The sequence below is a fragment of the Coregonus clupeaformis genome, chromosome 34 (assembly GCF_020615455.1).
Source record: "Coregonus clupeaformis isolate EN_2021a chromosome 34, ASM2061545v1, whole genome shotgun sequence".
In the NCBI taxonomy this organism is placed as follows: domain Eukaryota; kingdom Metazoa; phylum Chordata; class Actinopteri; order Salmoniformes; family Salmonidae; genus Coregonus; species Coregonus clupeaformis.
Window position 1 is genome coordinate 28,909,823 of NC_059225.1, and position 25,610 is coordinate 28,935,432.

Sequence of the window (25,610 nt, forward strand, 5' to 3'; positions counted from 1 at the left end):
TGATTTTCTTAAACGCAACCTCCAATTGGGGTAAGTTCTGGGAACTTTTTCAAAATTCTGTTCTGGGAATAGGTCACGCGTGTTAGAGATACCAGGACAGAGTCCTGATGAAAGCGATTCCAGGATAACATTTACATTACATTTTACATTTTAGTCATTTAGCAGACGCTCTTATCCAGAGCGACTTACAGGAGCAATTAGGGTTAAGTGCCTTGCTCAAGGGCACATTAACGTCATTTAGCAGACGCTCTTAGCCAGAGCGACTCACAAATTGGTGCGTTCACCCTATAGCCAGTGGGATAACCACTTTACAATTGGGGGGGGTAGAAGGATTCCTTTATCCTATCCCAGGTATTCCTTAAAGAGGTGGGGTTTCAAATGTCTCCGGAAGGTGGTGAGTGACTCCGCTGTCCTGGCGTCGTGAGGGAGCTTGTTCCACCATTGGGGTGCCAGGGCAGCGAACAGTTTTGACTGGGCTGAGCGGGAACTATGCTTCCGCAGAGGAAGGGGAGCCAGCAGGCCAGAGGTGGATGAGCGCAATGCCCTCGTTTGGGTGTAGGGACTGATCAGAGCCTGAAGGTACAGAGGTGCCGTTCCCCTCACTGCTCCATAGGCAAGCACCATGGTCTTGTAGCGGATGCGAGCTTCAACTGGAAGCCAGTGGAGTGTGCGGAGGAGGGGGTGACGTGAGAGAACTTGGGAAGGTTGAACACCAGACGGGCTGCGGCATTCTGGATGAGTTGTAGGGGTTTAATGGCACAGGCAGGGAGGCCAGCCAACAGCGAGTTGCAGTAGTCCAGACGGGGAGATGACAAGTGCCTGGATTAGGACCTGTGCCGCTTCCTGTGTAAGGCAGGGTCGTACTCTCCGAATGTTGTAGAGCATGAACCTGCAGGAGCGGGTCACCGCCTTGATGTTGGCGGAGAACGACAGGGTGTTGTCCAGGGTCACGCCTAGGCTCTTCGCACTCTGGGAGGTGGACACAGCGGAGTTGTCAACCGTGATGGCGAGATCATGGAACGGGCAGTCCTTCCCCGGGAGGAAGAGCAGCTCCGTCTTGCCAGGGTTCAGCTTGAGGTGGTGATCCGTCATCCATACTGATATGTCTGCCAGACATGCAGAGATGCGATTCGCCACCTGGTTATCAGAAGGGGGAAAGGAGAAGATTAGTTGTGTATCGTCAGCGTAGCAATGATAGGAGAGACCATGTGAGGATATGACAGAGCCAAGTGACTTGGTGTATAGGGAGAAAAGGAGAGGGCCTAGAACTGAGCCTTGGGGGACACCAGTGGTGAGAGCACGTGGTGCGGAGACAGCTTTCGCCACGCCACTTGGTAGGAGCGACCGGTCAGGTAGGACGCAATCCAGGAGTGAGCCGCGCCGGAGATGCCCAGCTCGGAGAGGGTGGAGAGGAGGATCTGATGGTTCACAGTGTCAAAGGCAGCAGACAGGTCTAGAAGGACAAGAGCAGAGGAGAGAGAGTTAGCTTTAGCAGTGCGGAGAGTCTCCGTGACACAGAGAAGAGCAGTCTCAGTTGAATGACCAGTCCTGAAACCTGATTGGTTTGGATCAAGAAGGTCATTCTGAGAGAGATAGCAAGAGAGTTGGCTAAAGACGGCACGCTCAATAGTTTTGGAAAGAAAAGAAAGAAGGAATACTGGTCTGTAGTTGTTGACATCAGTGGGGTCGAGTGTTGGTTTTATGAGAAGGGGAGCAACTCTCGCTCTCTTGAAGACGGAAGGGACATGGCCAGCGGTCAAGGATGAGTTGATCAGCGAGGTGAGGTAGGGGAGAAGGTCACCGGAGATGGTCTGGAGAAGGGAGGAGGGGATGGGGTCAAGCGGGCAGGTTGTTGGGCAGCCTGCAGTCACAAGTCGCAGGATTTTATCTGGAGAGAGAGGGGAGAAAGAAGTCAAAGCATAGGGTAGGGCAGTGTGAGCAGGACCAGCAGTGTCATTAGACTTAACAAACGAGGATCGGATGTCGTCAACCTTCTTTTCAAAGTGGTTGACGAAGTCATCCACAGAGAGAGAGGAGGGGGGGGAGATCCTGAGGTACTATAGAGATACCAGGACAGGGTCCTGAGGTAGAAGTAAGAAAATATTCCTGCAGGTGAGAAATTTGAGTAATAGAGTAATTAAAAATGTTTTCATGGAGAATAAATTACTATTTTTAAATTATAAGAAAGGAAGACGTTCCTAACCAAATACTGTTTGTTTTGTGTGTTTGTTTTTGTTTCCTGAGTGTGTGTGTATTGACGAGAGATTTATATTACGGGCGGACGATGGACCCTAATTTTGGTAATATGTGTTGTCAACAACAGTGATATTTGAAGCTTGAAACTTGTATAAGACATTAGGTCTCACATATTCTCCAGTAGTAAATTGGCAAACACTTCAGTATTGGTTCTAATGCAAGGTATCAGGTGCCGTGACCAATTAAAAGTCACAAATACCATAACTACTCTCCGGGGAAGTGGGTATCACTACCTTGGAAAATTGTTAAAATTGACATACAGTACCAGTGAAAATTTTGGACACACCTTCTCATTCAAGGGTTTTTCTTTATTTTTTACTATTTTCTACATTGTAGAATAATAGTGAAGACATCAAAACTATTAAATAACACATACAGAATCATGTAGTAACCAAAAAAGTGTTAAACAAATCTCTTGGCATTCTCTCAACCAGCTTCATGAAGTAGTCACCTGGAATGCATTAGAACCGTGAGTGAGGAAATCTAAACACTCTGGACACCGTCGAGAGAGGTGCAGAAATAACCACCATTGAAATGTCATCTGTTGTTTCTGAACCATCCATAAAAGGGGGAATAGAAGAGGTAAACTATAGCAAAGCCATAGAGGCACTAAAAGAAGTGTAGGCGCATTCTACCAATTCAGTTCGAATATGAGAAAAATTCCAATCATGGATAAAATTGGGCAGCATTTCCCTGCTGACGGAAAATTCCAATCTAATAAAGAATTTAGAGATGCTATTGTGAGTTGGAACAATAACATTAAAAAATATATCAAAAGCTCAGTACACCAGCGTTTTGATGTTAGTGTTCTATCAACAGAAAAACAAAACCGACAAAACCAAAATGAGTAGCTGTAATCAACATAAAAAAGACTGGGTTTGTGAGTATGTTGATAGAATGTGTACGTATGCTTTGATGGCAGGTTTGAAACCTGTTATCAAATTGGATATTACGGGGGTAGTGGACCAGCATTTTAAATTGGGATGAAATAGTAAAGGAGGCTTTGAGAATGGAATCTAATTCCGCTCACTTCGCAGCCGTGCGTGTGGTTAATAGGGCCACAGTGAAAGTCACTAACTGTGGTTTTAACGGCCAAGGTAAGACAAAGAAACAGGGAGGAAAGAGCAGTGAATCTATCCCCAGGTACAGAGCGTCAGAACCCTGTTTTTGATGAGGGGCCCGTTAGTCATTGGAAAAGTGAGTGTGATGGGGCAAGGGAGCTCAAAATTGGCTACATTTACAACAGGAAAAGTATTATATTTAGTGGGGAAACGGGCAGAATCGAAAGCGATACAACTACTACCCCATGTTTCTGACCATAGGACCAGTAACAATACCCGGATAATGTTACATGGCAACGGGTGTAAAACCAATTTTGGGGTTTGAAGAATCTATGCGAAATTCCAGGGGAATGGATTCTAAAAGGTAACAAGTTAAAATTACCAGGCCAAACACTCCTTGCAAGCTCAGAAAACTCTAGGTGTTTTTCAATCTCGTGAGACACTTTATAGAATTGACGAATGGGAGGAGGGGTCACGAGAAATTAGAGTGGAGTTAATATTGTGAGTAATTGTTTGTAGAGTTTTGAAAAAGCAATTGTCAGGCACCAGCATTGGGATTGCCAAACCTAAAATTACCTTTAAAATTGTTTTGTTCATAGACATGAAGGGCATTGTAGTGCGGTGGTTACATAAAATCATGGGGGAAAAGAGAGACCAGTCATATACGGGAGTAAATCGTTAGAATGGGTGGCGAGATAAATGCCGCCGTGTCTAAGTGTAGTATAGGCTACATAAAGGGTACATAAATGTTGGGTTGGATTAAAACACAAACGATTAATGAGTGGAGGGAGGACAGTGGCCTCCCTGTGAACAGAAGTTATCATGTTTTGTTTTGTCTGAAATTTAAAATGTTTTGTTCATCTGGTAAAGTAACGTTAGACGGAAAGACAGAGGGCTTTCTGAGTTGAAGGAAACAGATATGTTGATTAGTGAAGGTAACAAAGGAAATGGGAAGTTAATTGGAATTAGAATTTTGAATTGTTTGGACTGATTAAGATTTAACAAAGTGAAAACTAACGAAATGTTTATGTTCCTTCTCTTTGAAATGTTTCCCGAGGTTGTTGTCTTGGGAGAGCAGTTAGTGAAATTCTGCAGTTTTATAAAGTATAAAGGTTTCCGGATCCGGCCGTAGAGGGAGCTCCCAAATAAGTAAGGCCTGGAAATGTGTTTGTTTTTGCCCTACGTTTTACCACACACACCAGCACATGCACACACAACCTACCGGTTTTGAATATTTGTTAGTGGTGTTAATACCGTGTTTGATTTATTGTGTGGTGTCTTTTTAATTTGGTTGTAAACCGGGTAAGCAAAATGATGGAAATGTTTGAAATGTTTTTAAAAGGTTTCGGAAGTACAGGGAAAGAAAAGGGAAAGAAAAATACTTAATGGTGTTGAATGACCTTTGTCCTGACTTTCTGGTAAGGCCTGATCACCCTCACTAGAAATGATAGAGACATTGGGTGAGATTTAAGTATAATATGAAGATGTGTATTGCTGTTGTTTTGGTTGTACTTGTTTTGTCTTTATTTCGATACAAATCTCACCAGATTGGGTCTGCTGTATGGTCGGGATTTCTCCCTAAGGGTTAGGCTCTAACTCCCTGACCCTGTAACTTTGCAGTGAGATCGCCAAGATGATAGTGGAGTATAAAATTGTTTCAATAATGTGTTGTAATTCTCTTTGACATTTGTTTTAGAAAATTGGGAATGTAATAATTTGTCATAGTTGAATAGTTGGTCTGGATTTCCAGAATCAGAAACGTCTTAAACTGTTGTTTTGGTCTGTCCTCTCTCAAAGTTATGGCGATAGTGACTACAGATGGTATCTTGATGCATGGAAGGAATAAATTGATGGAGAACAATGTGAACTTCACCCCCTCTAACCGGCTGAAGTAATGGCGAAAATGACGTTCACTATGGCCCTGTCATCACCACTTCTACTGTAAGACCTGAGTCAGAGCCAGCAACCTGTACACAGAATCCAGTCGAAGCTATCAACTGCCTTTTCTCTCATGCCTTTTCTCGAAGGAGTGCGAAATGAGTCCACGTGGAGTGAGCAGGGAGAGAGATCCTGTCCAAACTTCTCTCATGCTGCTGGTGTACTGGTAGGAAAATGGACAAGACGATAATGGACTGTAAAGGACAGTGGCAGCTCAGGTGAGAGACATTATCGAGGGCCATCCACTTTGACAGACATGAGTTACATATGTGCCATTGGGAGGAGGAACTTTAACGCTATCTGACGAAGAAAATTAGGAGACGCCAGAAGAAGAGTGCCGGGAAAGAGGCAGGTGGTCAACTGTGCCCGTAAATTGATTTAGGAATGCTCTAAACTGTTTATTTTGTGAATCAGGTTGATTGTGGAGGTCTGCACACAGGGAAATGTATGGTAATTTTGGTTAAAAAATGCATTGAGATGTCGATCTGTCATTAACATGCCGCGTCAGTGTAAGACAGGGATAAACGGGGGCTGTAATGAGAAAAGTTAATACTGGTAAAATAAGTAGTACATACTGTCTATATACAGTGGGGAAAAAAGTATTTAGTCAGCCACCAATTGTGCAAGTTCTCCCACTTAAAAAGATGAGAGAGGCCTGTAATTGTCATCATAGGTACACGTCAACTATCCAGAAAATCACAGTGTAGGATTTTTTATGAATTTATTTGCAAATTATGGTGGAAAATAAGTATTTGGTCACCTACAAACAAGCAAGATTTCTGGCTCTCACAGACCTGTAACTTCTTCTTTAAGAGGCTCCTCTGTCCTCCACTCGTTACCTGTATTAATGGCACCTGTTTGAACTTGTTATCAGTATAAAAGACACCTGTCCACAACCTCAAACAGTCACACTCCAAACTCCACTATGGCCAAGACCAAAGAGCTGTCAAAGGACACCAGAAACAAAATTGTAGACCTGCACCAGGCTGGGAAGACTGAATCTGCAATAGGTAAGCAGCTTGGTTTGAAGAAATCAACTGTGGGAGCAATTATTAGGAAATGGAAGACATACAAGACTACTGATAATCTCCCTCGATCTGGAAATGAAAAGAAATGATCACAAGAACGGTGAGCAAAAATCCCAGAACCACACGGGGGGACCTAGTGAATGACCTGCAGAGAGCTGGGACCAAAGTAACAAAGCCTAACATCAGCAACACACTACGCCGCCAGGCATCAAATCCTGCAGTGCCAGACGTGTCCCCCTGCTAAAGCCATTACATGTCCAAGCCCGTCTGAAGTTTGCTAGAGTGCATTTGGATGATCCAGAAGAGGATTGGGAAAATGTCATATGGTCAGATGAAACCAAAATATAATTTTTTGGTAAAAACTCAACTCGTCGTGTTTGGAGGACAAAGAATGCTGAGTTGCATCCAAAGAACACCATACCTACTGTGAAGCATGGGGGTGGAAACATCATGCTTTGGGGCTGTTTTTCTGCAAAGGGACCAGGACGACTGATCCGTGTAAAGGAAAGAATGAATGGGGCCATGTATCATGAGATTTTGAGTGAAAACCTCCTTCCATCAGCAAGGGCATTGAAGATGAAACATGGCTGGGTCTTTCAGCATGACAATGATCCCAAACACACCGCCCGGGCAACGAAGGAGTGACTTCGTAAGAAGCATTTCAAGGTCCTGGAGTGGCCTAGCCAGTCTCCAGATCTCAACCCCATAGAAAATCTTTGGAGGGAGTTGAAAGTCTGTGTTGCCCAGCGACAGCCCCAAAACATCACTGCTCTAGAGGAGATCTGCATGGAGGAATGGACCAAAATACCAGCAACAGTGTGTGAAAACCTTGTGAAGACTTACAGAAAACTTTTGACCTGTGTCATTGCCAACAAAGGGTATATAACAAAGTATTGAGAAACTTTTGTTATTGACCAAATACTTATTTTCCACCATAATTTGCAAATAAATTCATAAAAAATCCTACAATGTGATTTTCTGGAGAAAAAAATTCTCATTTTGTCTGTCATAGTTGACGTGTACCTATGATGAAAATTACAGGCCTCTCTCATCTTTTTAAGTGGGAGAACTTGCACAATTGGTGGCTGACTAAATACTTTTTTCCCCCACTGTATATATTGATAGTTGGGGTTTTGATTTATCATGTTATCATTATTCTAATGTTAAAGCGCATCAATACATATGGCTTTCTGGATGATACAGTACAATTAATTACTTACAAGGCTCATAGTCTGTCGGTTGAGAGAATGCCAAGAGTGTGCAAAGCTGTCATCAAGGCAAAGGGTGGCTATTTGAAGAATCTCAAATTGTTGAACACTTTTTTGGTTACTACATGATTCCATATGTGTTATTTCATAGTTTTGCTGTCTTCCCTATTATTCTACAATGTAAAAAATAGTACAAATAAAGAAGAACCCTTGAATGAGTAGGCGTGTCCAAACTTTTGACTGATACTGTATATAAGTGGACTAGCAGTAGTGACTAACGTGTTATGGGATAGATGGAATGATTTATGTGCAAATGTATTTGTAACCGGAGGCTAAGTACATACGGGGCATGTGTTTGAGACAGAATGTTTGCATAAGGGTGTTCGTTGCAGATTCTAGCAGAGATAGTGTTGTCATGTCATACACTATTGTCAACTTTCAGGGAGGGGTTCATCAAAGAAGGTGCAATGCTTGAAAGACTAGCTACAGATCCCTGTATACAGGAAGCCACCTCACCGGAAGGGAAATTCGCTGTAGTAGTAGCATCACATATCCTGCAGAGTGTGCTAAATGATAGGTGGCCATTGCTGTATATTCATACCCCAGGGTGAGGGTAACTTGACTATTGTAGTGGAACATTTGAAAGAGCTCAGCAGTGATCTCACAAATGATCACCAACCGGACAACGATTGGAATCTGTTTGGATGGGTTCAGTCTTTGTTTGGTGTTTGGGGGGCTACAATATTTCATTGGTTTATTTATGGCTTAGTTATATTTTTTGCAATAATGCTTATTATAGCTTTTGTTTAAGAATTTGTGCAGCAAAGCCATTGACACTGTTTCGCCATGCCCCAGAACCCTATTTACCTGATTTATTCCCTATGCCTGATTACATGTCTGATGAAGATGATAATCCAGAACACCAAGGTGAAAACATTGAATTAATGGTGCAGCATGTCCATAGGCCATGCCCACAGCAGGGGTTCTGTAAATGGTGCTCCCAGGATAGTAATAGGGGCCACTGGCGATGTGGACAGTGTCAACGAAGCGATTGCCTTGTGTGTGGTGATGAAGCATGTACTGATGTTTAATTCATATGTTCCTTTCCCCCTTGCAAGAATGAATTGCACTGTGAAGGTTTGAAACTCAATGACAACGGAGGTAATTTGTGACTGTAATGTACTAAGTGTAAGAAAGTCTTCCCTTTTCCCTCTTTCCCCTCATGTTGCTTGTTTGATGAAAATGCTTGTAAGTAATTTTCTATTAGGTTGAGACGCAAAAGGGAGGAAATGTGGGGGGAAATTACATTCAGACATGCTATGCTGTTTTTTACTTAGAGAATTGTCTCTTGTTATATGCTAGTTTTTTTTCTAACCTGATACAAACTTGTCTTTATGTGACTTAGTCATAAGACTGGGTGTATAACTAAGAGCTGTTTGGGTGCGACCGCAGCATGTGACACATCCCGTGTTTTACTATCTGCAGGAACTTGCAGAAATGAACAGACAATGGTGTGAGCTGTGGCAACATCAGCTATCTTAATTTGCACAGACAAGTGAATCACCTTTTACACTATGTTCCCCGCCTCTGCTTCCACACATCTGCTAACTTCCACGTAAACAAAGAGGTTGTACTTTCCTATAAAAGCTGAGACCCAACTCTGTTCATTGGGCTCTTAACTCTGCACCATTGAGTGATTGTTAACCGCTCCATTTTTGCAAATATTATAATAAAGTTGTTGTTTGAAGAATCTACAGTCTCTCTTCTTCTGGTAAAAAATTCCCCAATAAACAACATTCACAACGTCCATGTTTTCCACTCAGTTTCAACCTGTTGTTGAACTTCTTTCTTCAAATTGATGATCAGTTTTAAAAGCGCAATACTGTTTGGATGATAACTCTTTGATGTGATTTTCAATTGCATTTGCATTGATGTCAGAGTGGTTAAAGGGACAATAGAGCCCTGAGTACCAGGCCATTAGCGACTTGATGGTCATTAGCAAGTTGGGTAGAACCAACGCATGTCCAGAGAGCATAAGAGGAGACTACCGTGACTGTCAACGGGAATTTTACTGTTGTCATGACTCTTGACTGCCGGTGTGGTGGAAATATGGTCACCGCATCAGCCTCAGTCACAATCAATTTTTAACTTTGGAAACCAGAGTATTGGTTGTGATATGTGTGTGTTCAAATGTGGCCTTGTCTAACAGCTTCTTTTTGATTCTCTGTGTAGGGTTGGGAGCAAACGGGTCCATCGTGCCAACATCTTGCACAGTTTGCTCCGTCCTGCTCGACCGAGCCGGTGCAGAAGTCCATCCTGGGTGGTCACCCACGAGCCCCTCCTGAACAGTGGCTGTCGTTTGTCCGGGAGCACGGTCGGAGACCACTGCCACCAGAGACCAATGCAAGGAAGCCCCCCCCGCTTCAGTATCCTGTGCCTGGAAGCAGGGGAGGTCTTGCCCGTTGTTTGAGTTGCTTTGTGTATCAGCAAATTTGCTTCAAATAATCTCACTGCAAAACTGCTCACTGCATCCATGTTGCTTGGCATAGGCGTTTTCAAATAACCATCAGTCAAGTTGAGCTCCCTGCCCATTCAGCCTACTAGCTCCCTGCCCGCCCGCCCACTCAGTCTGTTTTTTCAGACTTCCTGGTAGTTTGATACGAGAGAAAATATACTTTTGGGTGATGTGTTAGTCACTCAAAATACTATTTTACATGTGAATCAGAATGACTGTACGGTGCATTGGAATTAAACTCTACGGGATTGGTGTCCCGTATACGGGACGGTTGAGCTAACGTGCGCTAATGTGATTAGCATGACTGTTGTAAGTAACAGCAAACTTTCCAGAACATAGACATGTCTTATATGGGCAGAAAGCTTAAATTATTTTTAATCTAACTGCACTGTCCAATTTACAGTAGCTGTTACAGTGAATAAATACCATGCTATTGTTTGAGGAGAGTGCACAACAACAACACATTTATCACGGCAACTGGTTGGATACATTCACCTCTGAAGTAAATAATGTACTTACATTCAGTAATCTTGTAGCATAGTTTTGTTTGATAAAATCCATTTTTATATTCAAATGTAGGAATTGGGTTCTACAGTTTGAACCCCTGCTGTCTCTGGCTCCACACCCACCCCGCCCGGCCATTTAGATGTGTGAAAGTTAGTGTATAAGCTAATGATCCATCATGTATGACATTCCTGGGAGTGTGTATTACCATACTATTTTATTACTTGTGTGTATTACTTACATTTTGTATTACCATATCATTTTTGTATGTTCTCTATAGTTACAGTGGCTTGCGAAAGTATTCACTCCCTTGGCATTTTTCCTATTTTGTTGCCTTACAACCTGGAATTAAAATGGATTTTTGGGGGGTTTGTATCATTTGATTTACACAACATGCCTACCACTTTTAAGATGCAAAATATTTTTTCTTGTGAAACAAAGAACAAATAAGACAAAAAAACAGAACTTGAGCATGCATAACTATTCACCCCCCCCAAAGTCAATACCTTGTACAGCCACATTTTGCAGCAATTACAGCTGCAAGTATCTTGGGGTATGTCTCTATAAGCTTGGCACATCTAGCCACTGGGATTTTTGCCCATTCTTCAAGGCAAAACTGCTCCAGCTCCTTCAAGTTTCCCATGGGGGGCCAGTAAGAAAAAAAAAAAAAAAAAAAAAAAAAATGTATGCACTCACTAACTGTAAGTCGCTCTGGATAAGAGCGTCTGCTAAATGACAAAAAAATATAAAATATAAAATAATTTGGATGGGTTCCTCTGGTGTACAGCAATCTTTAAGTCATACCACAGATTCTCAATTGGATTGAGGTCTGGGCTTTGACTAGGCCATTCCAAGACATTTAAATGTTTCCCCTTAAACCACTCAAATGTTGTTTTAGCAGTATGCTTAGGGTCATTGTCCTGCTGGACTAATTGGCATTTTAAAATGCAAATTAATTACTTAAAAATCATACAATGTGATTTTCTGGATTTTTGTTTTCCGTCTCTCACAGTTGAAGTGTACCTATGATAAAAATTACAGACCTCTACATGCTTTGTAAGTAGGAAAACCTGCAAAATCGGCAGTGTATCAAATACTTGTTCTCCCCACTGTATATACACCTGTTCTGAAAGGCCCCAGAGTATGCAACACCACTAAGGAAGGGACACCACCAAGCAAGCGGCACCATGAAGACCAAGGAGCTCTCCAAACAGGTTAGGGACAAAGTTGTGGAGAAGTACAGATCAGGGTTGGGTTATAAAAAAATATCCGAAACTTTGAACATCCCACGGAGCACCATTAAATCCATTTTTTTTTAAATGGAAAGAATATGGCACCACAACAAACCTGCCAAGAGAGGGCCGCCCACCAAAACTCACGGACCAGGCAAGGAGGGCATTAATCAGAGAGGCAACAAAGAGACCAAAGATAACCCTGAAGGAGCTACAAAGCTCCACAGAGGAGATTGGAGTATCTGTCCAAAGGACCACTTTAAGCCATACACTCCACAGAGCTGGGCTTTACGGAAGAGTGGCCAGAAAAAAGCCATTGCTTAAAGAAAAAAATAAGCTAACACGTTTGGTGTTTGCCAAAAGGCATGTGGGAGACTCCCCAAACATATGGAAGAAGGTACTCTGGTCAGATGAGACAAAAATTGAGCTTTTTGGCCATCAAGGAAAATGCTATGTCTGGCACAAACCCAACACCTCTCATCACCCTGAGAACACCATCCCCACAGTGAAGCATGGTGGTGGCAGCATCATGCTGTGGGGATGTTTCTCATCAGCAGGGACTGGGAAACTTGTCAGAATTGAAGGAATGATGGATGGCGCTAAATACAGGGAAATTCTTGAGGGAAACCTGTTTCAGTCTTCCAGAGAATTGAGACTGGGACGGAGGTTCACCTTCCAGCAGGACAATGACCCTAAGCATACTGCTAAAACAACATTTTAGTGGTTTAAGGGGAATCCCTGATGTCCTTACACAGCTCTCTGGTCTTGGCCTTTGTGGAGAGGTTGGAGTCTGTTTGATTGAGTGTGTGGACAGGTGTCTTTTATACAGGTAACGAGTTCAAACAGGTGCAGTTAATACAGGTAATGAGTGGAGAACAGGAGGGCTTCTTAAAGAAAAACTGTGAGAGACGGAATTCTTACTGGTTGGTAGGTGATCAAATACTTATGTCATGCAATAAAATGCAAATTAATTACTTAAAATCATACAATGTGATTTTCTGGATTTTTGTTTTAGATTCTGTCTCTCACAGTTGAAGTGTACCTATGATAAAAATTACAGACCTCTACATGCTTTGTAAGTAGGAAAACCTGCAAAATCGGCAGTGTATCAAAATACTCTCCCCACTGTATACTAAGATCATGTGACAGATCATGTGACATTTAGATTGCACACAGGTGGACTTTATTTAACTTATTATGTGATTTCTGAAGGTAATTGGTTGCACCAGATATTATTTAGGGGCTTCATAGCAAAGGGGGTGAATACATATGCACGCACCACTTTTCCGTTATTTATTTTTTTGAATTTTTTGAAACAAGTAATTTTTTTCATTTCACTTCACCAATATGGACTATTTTGTGTATGTCCATTACATGAAATCCAAATAAAAATCAATTTAAATTACAGGTTGTAATGCAACAAAATAGGAAAAATGCCAAAATAGTCCAGTTTTGCAATGCTTCACTGGATCAAGCTGAAACTTTGTACACACACTGCTGCCATTTAGTGGCCAAAATCCAAATTGCACCTAAACTGCAATATTATATTGTGGCCTTTCTCTTGCATTTCAAAGATGATGGAACATTTATTCATTTTTTATTAACATTATTATTATTATTATTATTATCTTTTACCAGATCTAATGTGTTATATTCTCCTACATTAATTTCACATTTCCACAAACTTCAAAGTGTTTCCTTTCAAATAGTATCAAGAATATGCATATCCTTGCTTCAGGTCCTGATATGTAGTTCCCACCGTAAAGCATGGAGGAGGAGATGTTATGGAAGGAGAGTGATGGAGTGCTGCATCAGATGACCTGGCCTCAACAATCACCCGACCTCAACCCAATTGAGATGGTTTGGGATGAGTCGGACGGCAGAGTGAAGGAAAAGCAGCCAACAAGTGCTCAGCATATGTGGGAACTCCTTCAAGACTGTTGGAAAAGCATTCCAGGTGAAGCTGGTTGAGAGAATGCCAAGAGTGTGCAAAACAGACATCAAGGCAAAGGGTGGCTATTTGAAGAATCTCAAATATATAAAATATATTTTGATTTGTTTAACACTTTTTTGGTTACTACATGATTGTCACGATCATTGAGAGACGGGTCAGACCAAGGTGCAGCATGAAAAGCATACATGTTTATTAACTAAATAAACATACAACAAAACAAGAAACAACGTAACGTGAAGTCCTCCGGCTATACACATACAAGCCCAAACGGAACAAGATCCCACAACTAAGGTAGGCAACCAGGCTACCTAAGTATGATCTCCAATCAGAGACAACGAGCGACAGCTGTCTCTGATTGGGAATCACACAAGGCCAAACATAGAAATACAACCTAGATCTATCACATAGAAATACACTAACATAGATCTCAACAGAAAACTCACACCCTGACCCAACCAACGAGAGTTCTCTCGATCAGGGTGTGACAATGATTCCATATTTGTTATTTCATAGTTTTGATGTATTCACTATTATTCTACAATGTATTTTTTTTTTTTTTACAATTAAGAAAAACCCTTGAATGACTAGGTGTGTCCAAACTTTTGTCTGGTACTGTATATGTGTATTTTAACCCAATAATGGTTGAATTGAAGAAGTTTAAGCTGCCTATCAATTATTGTTTTTGCGACTAGTTGACAGACAGTGAAAAATGCGCTCTTGCAACAGCAGCATAGTGCTGATCCCAGCCTATGGAATAAAAGTTTGAGGGAGCTCCTCCTTTCTAAACTCCTATTTGGTATTTGTAACACCCTGAGCTGTTTCCCCTGTCTTGTGCTTGTGTCACCCTGAGGTGTCTCCAATTTCCCCCCATTATCCCCTGTGTATTTATACCTGCATTTTCTGTTTGTCTGTTGTCAGTTCGTTTTGTCTTGTCAGGTCTTACCAGCGTGTTTCCCGTTTCTCCTGCTCTCAAGTTTGTTTTGCAAGTTTTCCCAGATCTGACCTTTCTGCCTGTCCTGACCCTGAGCCTGCCTGCCGTTATGCCCCTGTTTGACCCTGTTTTGGATTACAACTCTCTGCCTGCCCTGGACCTGCCTTTTGCCTGCCCCTTCTATATTAATACATCTCAGAGACTCAAACCATCTGTCTCCCGTGTCTGCATCTGGGTCTCATCCAGTGTTGTTATAGTATTGTGCTCCACATATTGTGAAAAACTAGTTTAATTAAAGAAGACCACAAGTGGGACTTGTATTGCTCAATTTGTGCTGATAAAAAAAATCCATAGGCCTAATGAACACATGCTCATACTCGCAGACATTTGATAGACTTAAACAGCTGCAAATTATCGAAATATCAAAGTGTCAACAATAGACCTATAGCAAATGCAGCATTTGGCATTCATTTTTCACATGCAAATAGCACTTTTCGGTATTGCTCAAAGCATGCCATTTCATGAGAGCAGCATTTATTTTTCAACTTGAAGCAATGAGCCCAATTAGTCCTCCATGACAACAAAATCATAAAAAACAGAGTAAGTTAATTAGTCTTTAGTTTTGGCTAAGACAATTTGGCTAATCTATATTTTCATATTTACAAGTCTTATTCTTGAAGATCAAGGGGTATTCAATTAATTGGAATGACTGGAAATCTGACAGACTTGAGTTTTTAATGAAAATATATAGCCTATTCGTTTTAGTATTGGTATTGAAGTATATAGAAAGCAATAGGTTAGAAGAAGCCTAACCCATAGAGTAAAATGCATCATCCATGTATGGCCAGCTGTGTAAACTCTAACATTGATTTATCCTGCAATAGATGTCGTTCAATTGGTAATATACATTTTTTTATATTAAAGTAATCTGAAAGTAATCAGATTGCGTTACTTAATCCAAAATTTACATGACTGATTACAATTTTGGACCAGTAACTAGTAACTATAACAGATTACATTTAGTAAATAAGTAAGTATTTGACATTTATATTTGAGTAATTTCAGTGCATTGTAAGTTATAAATGCGCTGCAGATTGATTTATCTCTGCTGAACATCAAGGCAACCTTTTCTTAGTTGAAAACTGCAGTTTATAACCGAATGGGCCTATGTGTTCAATTGACCATTATAAACACAGGTGATATGGAAGACATGATGTTGTGGGGTGGGCATAATAAAGTTGACTGAATTTGAAAATGAAAAGGGTATTTGATGGGGCACTCACAGGTGTTGAATGTCCTGGCATAGACCCAGCACTGGGCATAGCTGACAGGCCCTTGGTTGGCGTACTGGAGCAGGATCTGGTCGCTGCCAATCCAGAATGTTGGTGCAGTGCCAAGGGAGTAGTCATCACTCCAGTTGCCCACCAAGACCCCGTGGTCATCTTGGGAATTCATCTGGTTCCACAAGGAATGGAAAAATATTGACCAAAAAAACAAAGAGATTAGTGCCCCAGGCATAAGGATTGAAATTAAATGTTCACAATAAATTGATAAAAGCACGCAAAAGGAAATTGTGTTTATTAAGGCCAAGTACCACATCACTAATAGGGTAATTTTTTTCCTTTATTCATATCACAATCAACATTTACCAGTTAAATGTAGACACAAAAATATATAGTACCAGTCAAAAGTTTGGACACACCTACTCATTCAAGGGTTTTTCTTTATTTTTTACTATTTTCTACATTGTAGAATAATAGTGAAGACATCAAAACTATGAAATAACACATATGGAATCATGTAGTAACCAAAAAAGTGTTAAACAAATCAAAATATATTTTAAATTTGAGATTCTTCAAATAGCCACCATTTGCCTTGATGACAGCTTTCAACACTCTTGGCATTCTCTCAACCAGCTTCATGAGGTAGTCACTTGGAATGCATTTCAATTAACAGGTGTACCTTCTTAAAAGTTAATTTGTGGAATTTATTTCCTTCTTAATGCGTTTGAGCCAATCAGTTGTGTTGTGACAATGTAGGGTTTTGATGTCTTCACTATTATTCTACAATGTAGAAAATTGTTTAAAAAAATTAAGAAAAACCCTTGAATGTCCAGACTTTTCACTTGTACTGTAGATATATATATACACTGCTCAAAAAAATTAAGGGAACACTAAAATAACACATCCTAGATCTGAATGAATGAAATAATCTTATTTTATTATTTTCTTTACATAGTTGAATGTGCTGACAACAAAATCACACAAAAGTGATCAATGGAAATCAAATGTATCAAACCATGGAGGTCTGGATTTGGAGTCACACTCAAAATTAAAGTGGAAAACCACACTACAGGCTGATCCAACTTTGATGTAATGTCCTTAAAACAAGTCAAAATTAGGCTCAGTAGTGTGTGTGGCCTCCACGTGCCTGTATGACCTCCCTACAATGCCTGGGCATGCTCCTGATGAGGTGGCGGATGGTCTCCTGAGGGATCTCCTCCCAGACCTGGACTAAAGCATCCACCAACTCCTGGACAGTCTGTGGTGCAACGTGGCGTTGGTGGATGGAGCGAGACATGATGTCCCAGTTGTGCTCAATTGGATTCAGGTCTGGGGAACAGGCGGGCCAGTCCATAGCATCAATGCCTTCCTCTTGCAGGAACTGCTGACACACTCCAGCCACATGAGGTCTAGCATTGTCTTGCATTAGGCGGAACCCAGGGCCAACCGCACCAGCATATGGTCTCACAAGGGGTCTGAGGATCTCATCTCGGTACCTAATGGCAGTCAGGCTACCTCTGGCGAGCACATGGAGGGCTGTGCGGCCCCCAAAGAAATGCCACCCCACCCCACCCCACCCCACACCATGACTGACCCACCGCCAAACCGGTCATGCTGGAGGATGTTGCAGGCAGCAGAACGTTCTCCACGGCGTCTCCAGACTCTGTCACATGTGCTCAGTGTGAACCTGTTTTCATCTGTGAAGAGCACAGGGCGCCAGTGGCGAATTTGCCAATCTTGGTGTTCTCTGGCAAATGCCAAACGTCCTGCACGGTGTTGGGCTGTAAGCACAACCCCCACCTGTGGACGTCGGGCCCTCATACCACCCTCATGGAGTCTGTTTCTGACCGTTTGAGCAGACACATGCACATTTGTGGCCTGCTGGAGGTCATTTTGCAGGGCTCTGGCAGTGCTCCTCCTGCTCCTCCTTGCACAAAGGCGGAGGTAGCGGTCCTGCTGCTGGGTTGTTGCCCTCCTACGGCCTCCTCCACGTCTCCTGATGTACTGGCCTGTCTCCTGGTAGCGCCTCCATGCTCTGGACACTACGCTGACAGACACAGCAAACCTTCTTGCCACAGCTCGCATTGATGTGCCATCCTGGATGAGCTGCACTACCTGAGCCACTTGTGTGGGTTGTAGACTCCGTCTCATGCTACCACTAGAGTGAAAGCACCGCCAGCATTCAAAAGTGACCAAAACATCAGCCAGGAAGCATAGGAACTGAGAAGTGGTCTGTGGTCACCACCTGCAGAACCACTCCTTTATTGGGGGTGTCTTGCTAATTGCCTATAATTTCCACCTGTTGTCTATTCCATTTGCACAACAGCATGTGAAATGTATTGTCAATCAGTGTTGCTTCTTAAGTGGACAGTTTGATTTCACAGAAGTGTGATTGACTTGGAGTTACATTGTGTTGTTTAAGTGTTCCCTTTATTTTTTTGAGCAGTGTATATACACTACCATTCAAAAGTTTGGGGTCACTTAGAAATGTCCTTGTTTTCGAAAGAAAAGCATTTATTTTGTCCATTAAAATAACATTTTACAACATGTTAATGTTGTAAATGGCTATTGTAGCTAGAAACGGCTGATTTTTTATGGAATATCTACATAGGCGTACAGAGGCCCATTAACAGCAACCATCAGTCCTGTGTTCCAATGGCACGTTGTGTTTGCTAATCCAAGTTCATCATTTTAAAAGGCTAATTGATCATTAGAAAACCCTTTTGCAATTATGTTATCACAGCTGAAAACTGTTGTGCTGATTAAAGAAGCAATAAAACAGGCCTTCTTGAGATTAGTTGAGTATCTGGAGCATCAGCAATTGTGGGTTCGTTTACAGGCTCAAAATGGCCAGAAACAAATAACATTCTTCTGAAACTTGTCAATCTATTCTTGTTCTGAGAAATGTCAAAAGTGAAGAGGCGACTCCGGGATGCTGACCTTCTAGGCAGAGTTGCAAAGAAAAAGCCATATCTCAGACTGGCCAATAAAAAAAAAAGATTAAGATAGGCAGTCTGAGATATGACTTTTTCTTAGCAACTCTGCCTAGAAGGTCAGCATCCCGGAGTCGCCTCTTAACTGTTGACGTTGAGACTGGTGTTTTGCGGGTACTATTTAATGAAGCTGCCAGTTGAGGACCTGTGAGGCGTCTGTTTCTCAAACTAGACACTCTAATGTATTTGTCCACTTGCTCAGTTGTGCACCGGGGCCTCCCGCTCCTCTTTCTATTCTGGTTAGAGCCAGTTTGAGCTGTTCAGTGAAGGGAGTAGTACACAGCGTTGAACGAGATCTTCAGGTTCTTGGCAATTTCTTGCATGGAATAGCCTTAATTTCTCTGAACAAGAATAGACTGACAATTTTCAGAAGAAAGTTATTTGTTTCTGGCCATTTTGAGCCTGTAATCGAACCCACAATTGCTGATGCTCCAGATACTCAACTAGTCTCAAGAAGGCCAGTTTTATTGCTTCTTTAATCAGCACAACCGTTTTCAGCTGTGCTAGCATAATTGCAAAAGGGTTTTCTAATGATCAATTAGACTTTTAAAATTATGAACTTGGATTAGCAAACACAACGTGCCATTGGAACACAGGACTGATGGTTGCTGATAATGGGCCTCTGTACGCCTATGTAGATATTCCATTAAAAAACTGCCGTTTCCAGCTACAGTAGCCATTTACAACATTAACAATGTCTACGCTGTATTTCTGATCAATATGATGTCATTTTAATGGACAAATAAGTGACCCCAAACTTTTGAATGGTAGTGTATATTAAACTATACAATTGAGGCAATATCTCATTCAATATGTATATGTACAGTATCTACTGCAAATCACATTCTGTGAATGCAGACTGAAGTACAGGTTAAATGCTTGGTATGTCTTGTGGGTGTGAAAAGCACTTGGCTCTTCTTAGTGCTTATAAATTACTAGGGCTCATTTTGGAATTTGTGTAGTGTGCTTATGTTATCAGCAAATATCACTCACCATTGCAGAGCCTCTCCTGCAGACTTTGACAGCATCACCCCTGTTTGCTAGAGGCATGTGTGAGTCATCCAAGATTTGGAAACAGGCATCGAGAATCCCTTCCCCAAACTACAAGAGAGAAATAGAGCCCCCAACCTTAAAAAAGGAACAATATAGACACAACTGTAAATGTGTGTGTAAAGTATACAGTATATTACAGTATCTGATCAGTGTGTGCGTGTGTGTGTGCATGCGAGCGAGTGTGGGCGTGGGGCGTGTAGCCTTTTACTGTACCTGACCATAAAACCATTGCCTTCCACCACCTGATTCCACCTGGTATATGCAGCCATTTTCGTTCATCACATACTCCTGCCTGTCTGTATCATTGGGCATGTACACTTCATCATCTACAGAAAACAGAAATAAATTGCAGCCTTATTACCAGAATCTGGTCATCTGTTGCTTTAGATGTGACTTCATTCTTCAATTGTCCAAAGAATTGACCTTAAGCGTAAGGATGAAAATCGGATGATCATCATTGATTACTAATGCCAGACCTGTGTCTATAAATTCATTTGTGTCACATAACCTAATTGAGATGGTGGTCGCATGTCCTGGAATAAAGTAACGTCCTGTTGAGCTCCGTATGCTGTCTGGTGTCCAAGTCTTAGCTTTCATAGAGCTGATGTTCCGCTCTCCTAAGCCTCCAAATGGCGCGTTACATTGATGGCAGCTGTGTTTTTGAGCTTTTTTAACCTCTGTGGGACGTGACCACGCTAGGCTGCATGCAGGCCCACTACTAGCCCTGTGGAGCTAGCATACGAAGTGGAGCGTGGGCAGCTTTCTCTGCACTATCATCTCCCTCACTGCTAGCTGTCGGACGGGTACTAGACTGTCCACATCTCTGAAACGTCATTACCAACTAAATACATTTTACCCAGACTTTTACACATATTGGACCTTTCTTTTGCTTTGTGGATGTAATGGGAATGGGGCTTCTCCCGCCATTCTGGACAGGCCCGAGCCTTGGATTCTATAACTTGGATGCGACAACAATTCTTGCTACGTGGCTGATTGGGGCATGCTCGAGTGGGAGAACTCTGCTCTCTGACGTGCTGGTTATCCAAATGGGATGGATGGAGCTGCCTACCTGTGTGCTGCGTTGGAGAACTATGCTACCAGCTACTTTTTGTGTGCGACTTCTTTATGAATGTGGAACCGAAGGAGGCCTTGGGGATGCGTCTCCCTAATGACTGTGGGCCTCTGCGTGCACAAATTTACAGCATATTACTGGAACACCTGACTACATCAACATTCTGTATCTCTAGAATTTACAGTGCTTTTTTTTGTTACAGTGCAAGCAGCTAGTGCCAATGATGGGTAATAGTTTGGTTACATGTATTTGATATGGGTGTTTCAATAGTTTCAATACCTATATTGTAATTTGTTTTTCACTGGCTTGAAGTACAATTTATTTATTTTTTTAAAAGTGTAATTATAATTGATCTAATTTGTATTTTTTTGCAAGTCTGCTAAATGACCAAAATGTAAATGCAAAAATGAACACTTGCAAAGCACGCTGCTGGGTATTATTCTAATGAGCTCTGCCCCCCTAACAATGCCAAATTTGATAAAAATACAAATAGTTTGAGGGTGCAGCTCATTAGAATAATACCCAACAGTGTGCTTTGCAAGTATTCATTTGAAAATTTACATTTTGTTCATTTAGCAGACGCTCTTGTACAGAGCGACTTACAGTAAAACATTTCTGTAACTGTTACTGAGAATGTTTTTGCAGTTAAGGATACACTGGTCTTCAAGGTATTTTGTATTTGTAACAAAATATCTTTGCCCATCTCTGACTAGTACAAAGTACTTTACAGTAATATTCACAGTTACTTGCCATCAGCTTCCTGAAAGTTCCTGTAATATCAGCGCAACAGTACAATACTGTATAATTAGCCTAATATACTGTAAGAAAGTAAATTCTACTGTAATTGTTGGTTGGTTGCTAGGTATTTGTATATTACAGCATATTTATTAATATTTTGTGTTTTATATCACTTGCACTTCTAGAGACCTAAACAAAGGCTTCCAAACTGACCGTGATTACAGGGCAAAACAGACCAAAAGGAATTGGCAAAACACTCAACCGGGAATGGTTTAAGACTTGCTGCCACTCTGATCTGTCGCCTATAGACATTAAATTGTTAAGGCACTACTACCACATATCAGTTCAATTAGTACAGCATTTTCACTATGTTAATGAGCCAGAAACAACAATACCATGCATCCACTATTGTTCAAAAGGTTTTTGGCACTCCAAAAATACAGTATGGTACTGAACAACAATAAATTATTGACAGCGCAGTAGCCAGTAAATTACTGTAGATTTACAGGGAACGTTTTTAGATTCCAAAACTATGGTATGGTACTGTATTCTGTATAAAAATAGACTGAATGACACTGAAGAGGTACATTGACAATAATTTAAAAAAAACATGTACCTGTATGAATGAGAGACTATGATAGAGTAGTAGAGGCACACAAGGTATTCTTATCTGATGACATAGTAGCCTCAAATGCAGAGAACCTGCCTACGAACTGGCACATCGAAACAACATTCCTGTCCCAGACAACTGGTCAAGAAATGTAAGTGTAAGTGATATTAAACAGAGAGATCTACAGTATATCTGAATGTAGGCATACATTTAAGATATACAATATACCACACACCCGTTCCATTAATTAAACTTCAACTTCGAAAAGGGTTAGGGTTATCGAAAAAAAGGTCTCCTAACCTGCTACAAAAAGTCACTTCCGGTCGTAGATGTATCGAAGTGGCAAGTTTTTAGAGAGTCCCGCTAACACTATTGGCTAACGTTTATGGCCCAGCTGCACCGTGCGTGAAATCCACATCTGTGAGACTTGTGTGATATGGAGTTGATAGAGTCCTCCTGTAGTCAATGTTACCTGCTACATCGGCGTGTGTGTAAAGCATAGATGTTGCGCGGCTGCTCTACACTAAAAAATAAAGGTGCACGTTGGAAGCAAATAAGGTTATTGAGAGCAATGCCATAGGGTAACCATTTTAGGGTACCCTGAAGAACCATAAATGGGATGGTTCTTTGAAGAACCATACAAAACTCTCAAACCAGATATGTTTCAGCCCTCCAGGACCAAATTTGAATAGCCCTGCTGTACGGTTTTAAGCCTTATTTGCATATTTCCCAAGGTGCCTTTCGAGTTAATTTTAGAGTTACCAGTACCACCTGCGTTTGCTAGTTATAGAGATATGGTTGTTATATTCATTCATTTTCAGTCCTTTGTCCTTTACCAAGTGAGATCCTAAGTGAATATGTTGTCATTAAAATTAAATTCTTTAAGACAATCCATATTTTATAACACCTTTTTTGGGCCTAGTTTTACCCTAATACAGTGGCCTGCAATTCATAGTTTACAGCCCACATCAGGCCTACAAGTCACATTATGCTGGCTTGCAAAGTGACTTGTAATTTCTATTGGAATCCAGCCAGAGTGGGGATATCCAACATTTAGAATTTTTATTCACCCGCAACCTGCATTCAGAATGACTGCTAGGGTTGAATCAATCAATGTACAATGAGCAAAAACATAGATATTGAAACAAACAATTAAAAAAAATCCACCTGCAGTAGAACATGCTTGGAAATATGATAATGATGGGTGTGGTTTTGGTTCAACTTTGGTTATTAACCCCCTAGAGTCGATTGACACACCGGTGCGTCAATCTAAGTAACAATCCGTCAGTTTAAGCTAGAAAAGCATTGGATGCATCTCAATCCACTGCATCCGCCGATGTCGCACTTCCGCATCTGCGGTGAAAGGTGGCAGAGCTAGAGCGGTGTTTGTCAAACCATGAGACATCCCGAAAATCTGTCTTCTCATGAAAACGTCTGTAAACCTACAAACAATTATGAGACTCTCATGAATACCATGGTGGTTTCCGTTTTGCTCTATAGCCCCCACAAGTGTCACGGGACTTGTCTGAAGGTAACCGGTACCGGTTAAAAAAATGAATGGAAGTATGGATGTAGTTTTGTGCCAACCCAAAAAAAGGGGTTCAATATGTGTAAAAAAATGAAATTGAATCCTGAGCTTTCTTATATCTCCTAGATAAAGGACAGACACTTCAAAACCTTATTCCTTATGATTTTTTAAACGTCTTTTTTTGCCATTTATGAATTTGTTATTCAATACGTTTTTGTGGGCTAAAGTAGTAAAGGCCAAATTCAATATTTGATCAAAATTAAATTAAATAGATACTTAAAGGGGTCCTACATTTCAAAACCCGATGTTGGGAACTGTTCTCTTCACTACTTATATAGACACCATTGGTCAATCTGTTAAAAATGGTCAACTTCATCTACAAATGTAAAGTGTTGGTCCCATGTAGGACTGTGGCAGTCACGAAATTCCGTCAGCCGGTGATTGTCAAGCAAATAACTGTCAGTCTCACAGTCATTTACCGTTAATGAACATAAACACATTTAGCATCTGCTGGCTTCCACAAATAGCCTAAAAGCCACTGATGCAGACCTTTGGAACATTTACATTTTAAAAAGTCTAATAAATCCATGTAATATAGCCTACACCTTCAAAATAAATCCATTATTTATTTTAGACAGGTCTAAAGAAGCATCATATGAAGAAAATGTAGTCTATTTCAGAAGAACAAAATAGCATACTCTGAGTTGTCCTTATGTGAGGTCCTGATCTGGCTATGCCAAATAGCTGTGGGCTACACTAGTTCACTTAGCAGACAAGATTTGCTTAGAATTCTGTGGCATTATTTTAAAACATGAAGAATATAATTGAACAAAGCTGAATAAAATAGAAAGGATATTTTCTCCAAACGTTTTGAGGGAGTGCGCACATATGGCAATTCTTTGTTGAGCAGTTAACAAAGAAATAGGCATTCCTATATGCTTAATTTAGAGTTATTAATGTAACTTTAGTTGTTCTACAAAAGATGGGCTATATGTTGTGAATTTTGATACATTGTAAGGCTGCATGATGTGACTCTAATGATGATTTGAAAAAAGACGCTTGAAAGGCATGAGTTCTGCTTAGTTTTTTGCGCAGGACGTACACACTACTCCAGTCACTCATTCACAATTTGACAAGCACTTGATAATGCCTAGAGGCATCCCCTTTGTGTGGCCGTAATGCACCCTAAAAAAAGAATTGCCTTTTGCGGCCAGTGGCCGTTCTGAGTTTTGAGCGCTCCGAATCACTTCTCACTCACATGGCTCTCCATCACGTGATCGGGTTTTTCTCACAGGCTACAAGTGAAGACAGACACATCAGGGACGCAACTGAACGCGTCCTTATCCAATTCCGAGGTGCATATTGAAGATATCGGAAGAACTGTCCACATTTACTTATCGTCAGCCAACAAGATGAGTAGACCTAATGAACAGCAAAAGCACTAGCCTATGTCAATCCACTATCCCCCATAGTACTAAATTTGACCTATTCTATTCTGTGCGAGAAATAAATATTCCAAAAATAGTCTGGGACAGTTGTGGGATGCGATAGATCCCACATTAATACAACCACTAGCATCCCCCAAAAATGTTTACGCAATGTGGCTGATGCAACCGATCAGAATGTTGAATTTAAAATGTTGATAGATTATTAGACTGTTCCTTCACATTATAAGCACAGCAATGCGCACATGATAGTAGGCTATA

General features: G+C 41.2%; 1 protein-coding gene across 1 annotated transcript in view; it reads right to left on the reverse strand.

Annotated features, from left to right (window-relative positions):
* Positions 1 to 20,791, reverse strand: part of LOC121549549 (coagulation factor XIII A chain-like) — a 51,767-nt gene extending 30,976 nt beyond the window's left edge. Inside the window, exons 1-4 of the mRNA XM_041861348.1 lie at positions 20,698 to 20,791; positions 20,170 to 20,282; positions 19,897 to 20,004; positions 15,911 to 16,082 (exon numbers count right to left, since the gene is read on the reverse strand). Coding sequence (XP_041717282.1) covers positions 15,911 to 16,082; positions 19,897 to 20,004; positions 20,170 to 20,282; positions 20,698 to 20,791 — 487 coding nt within the window. The remainder of the gene's footprint in view (positions 1 to 15,910; positions 16,083 to 19,896; positions 20,005 to 20,169; positions 20,283 to 20,697) is intronic.
* Between the last annotated feature and the right edge of the window lie 4,819 nt (positions 20,792 to 25,610).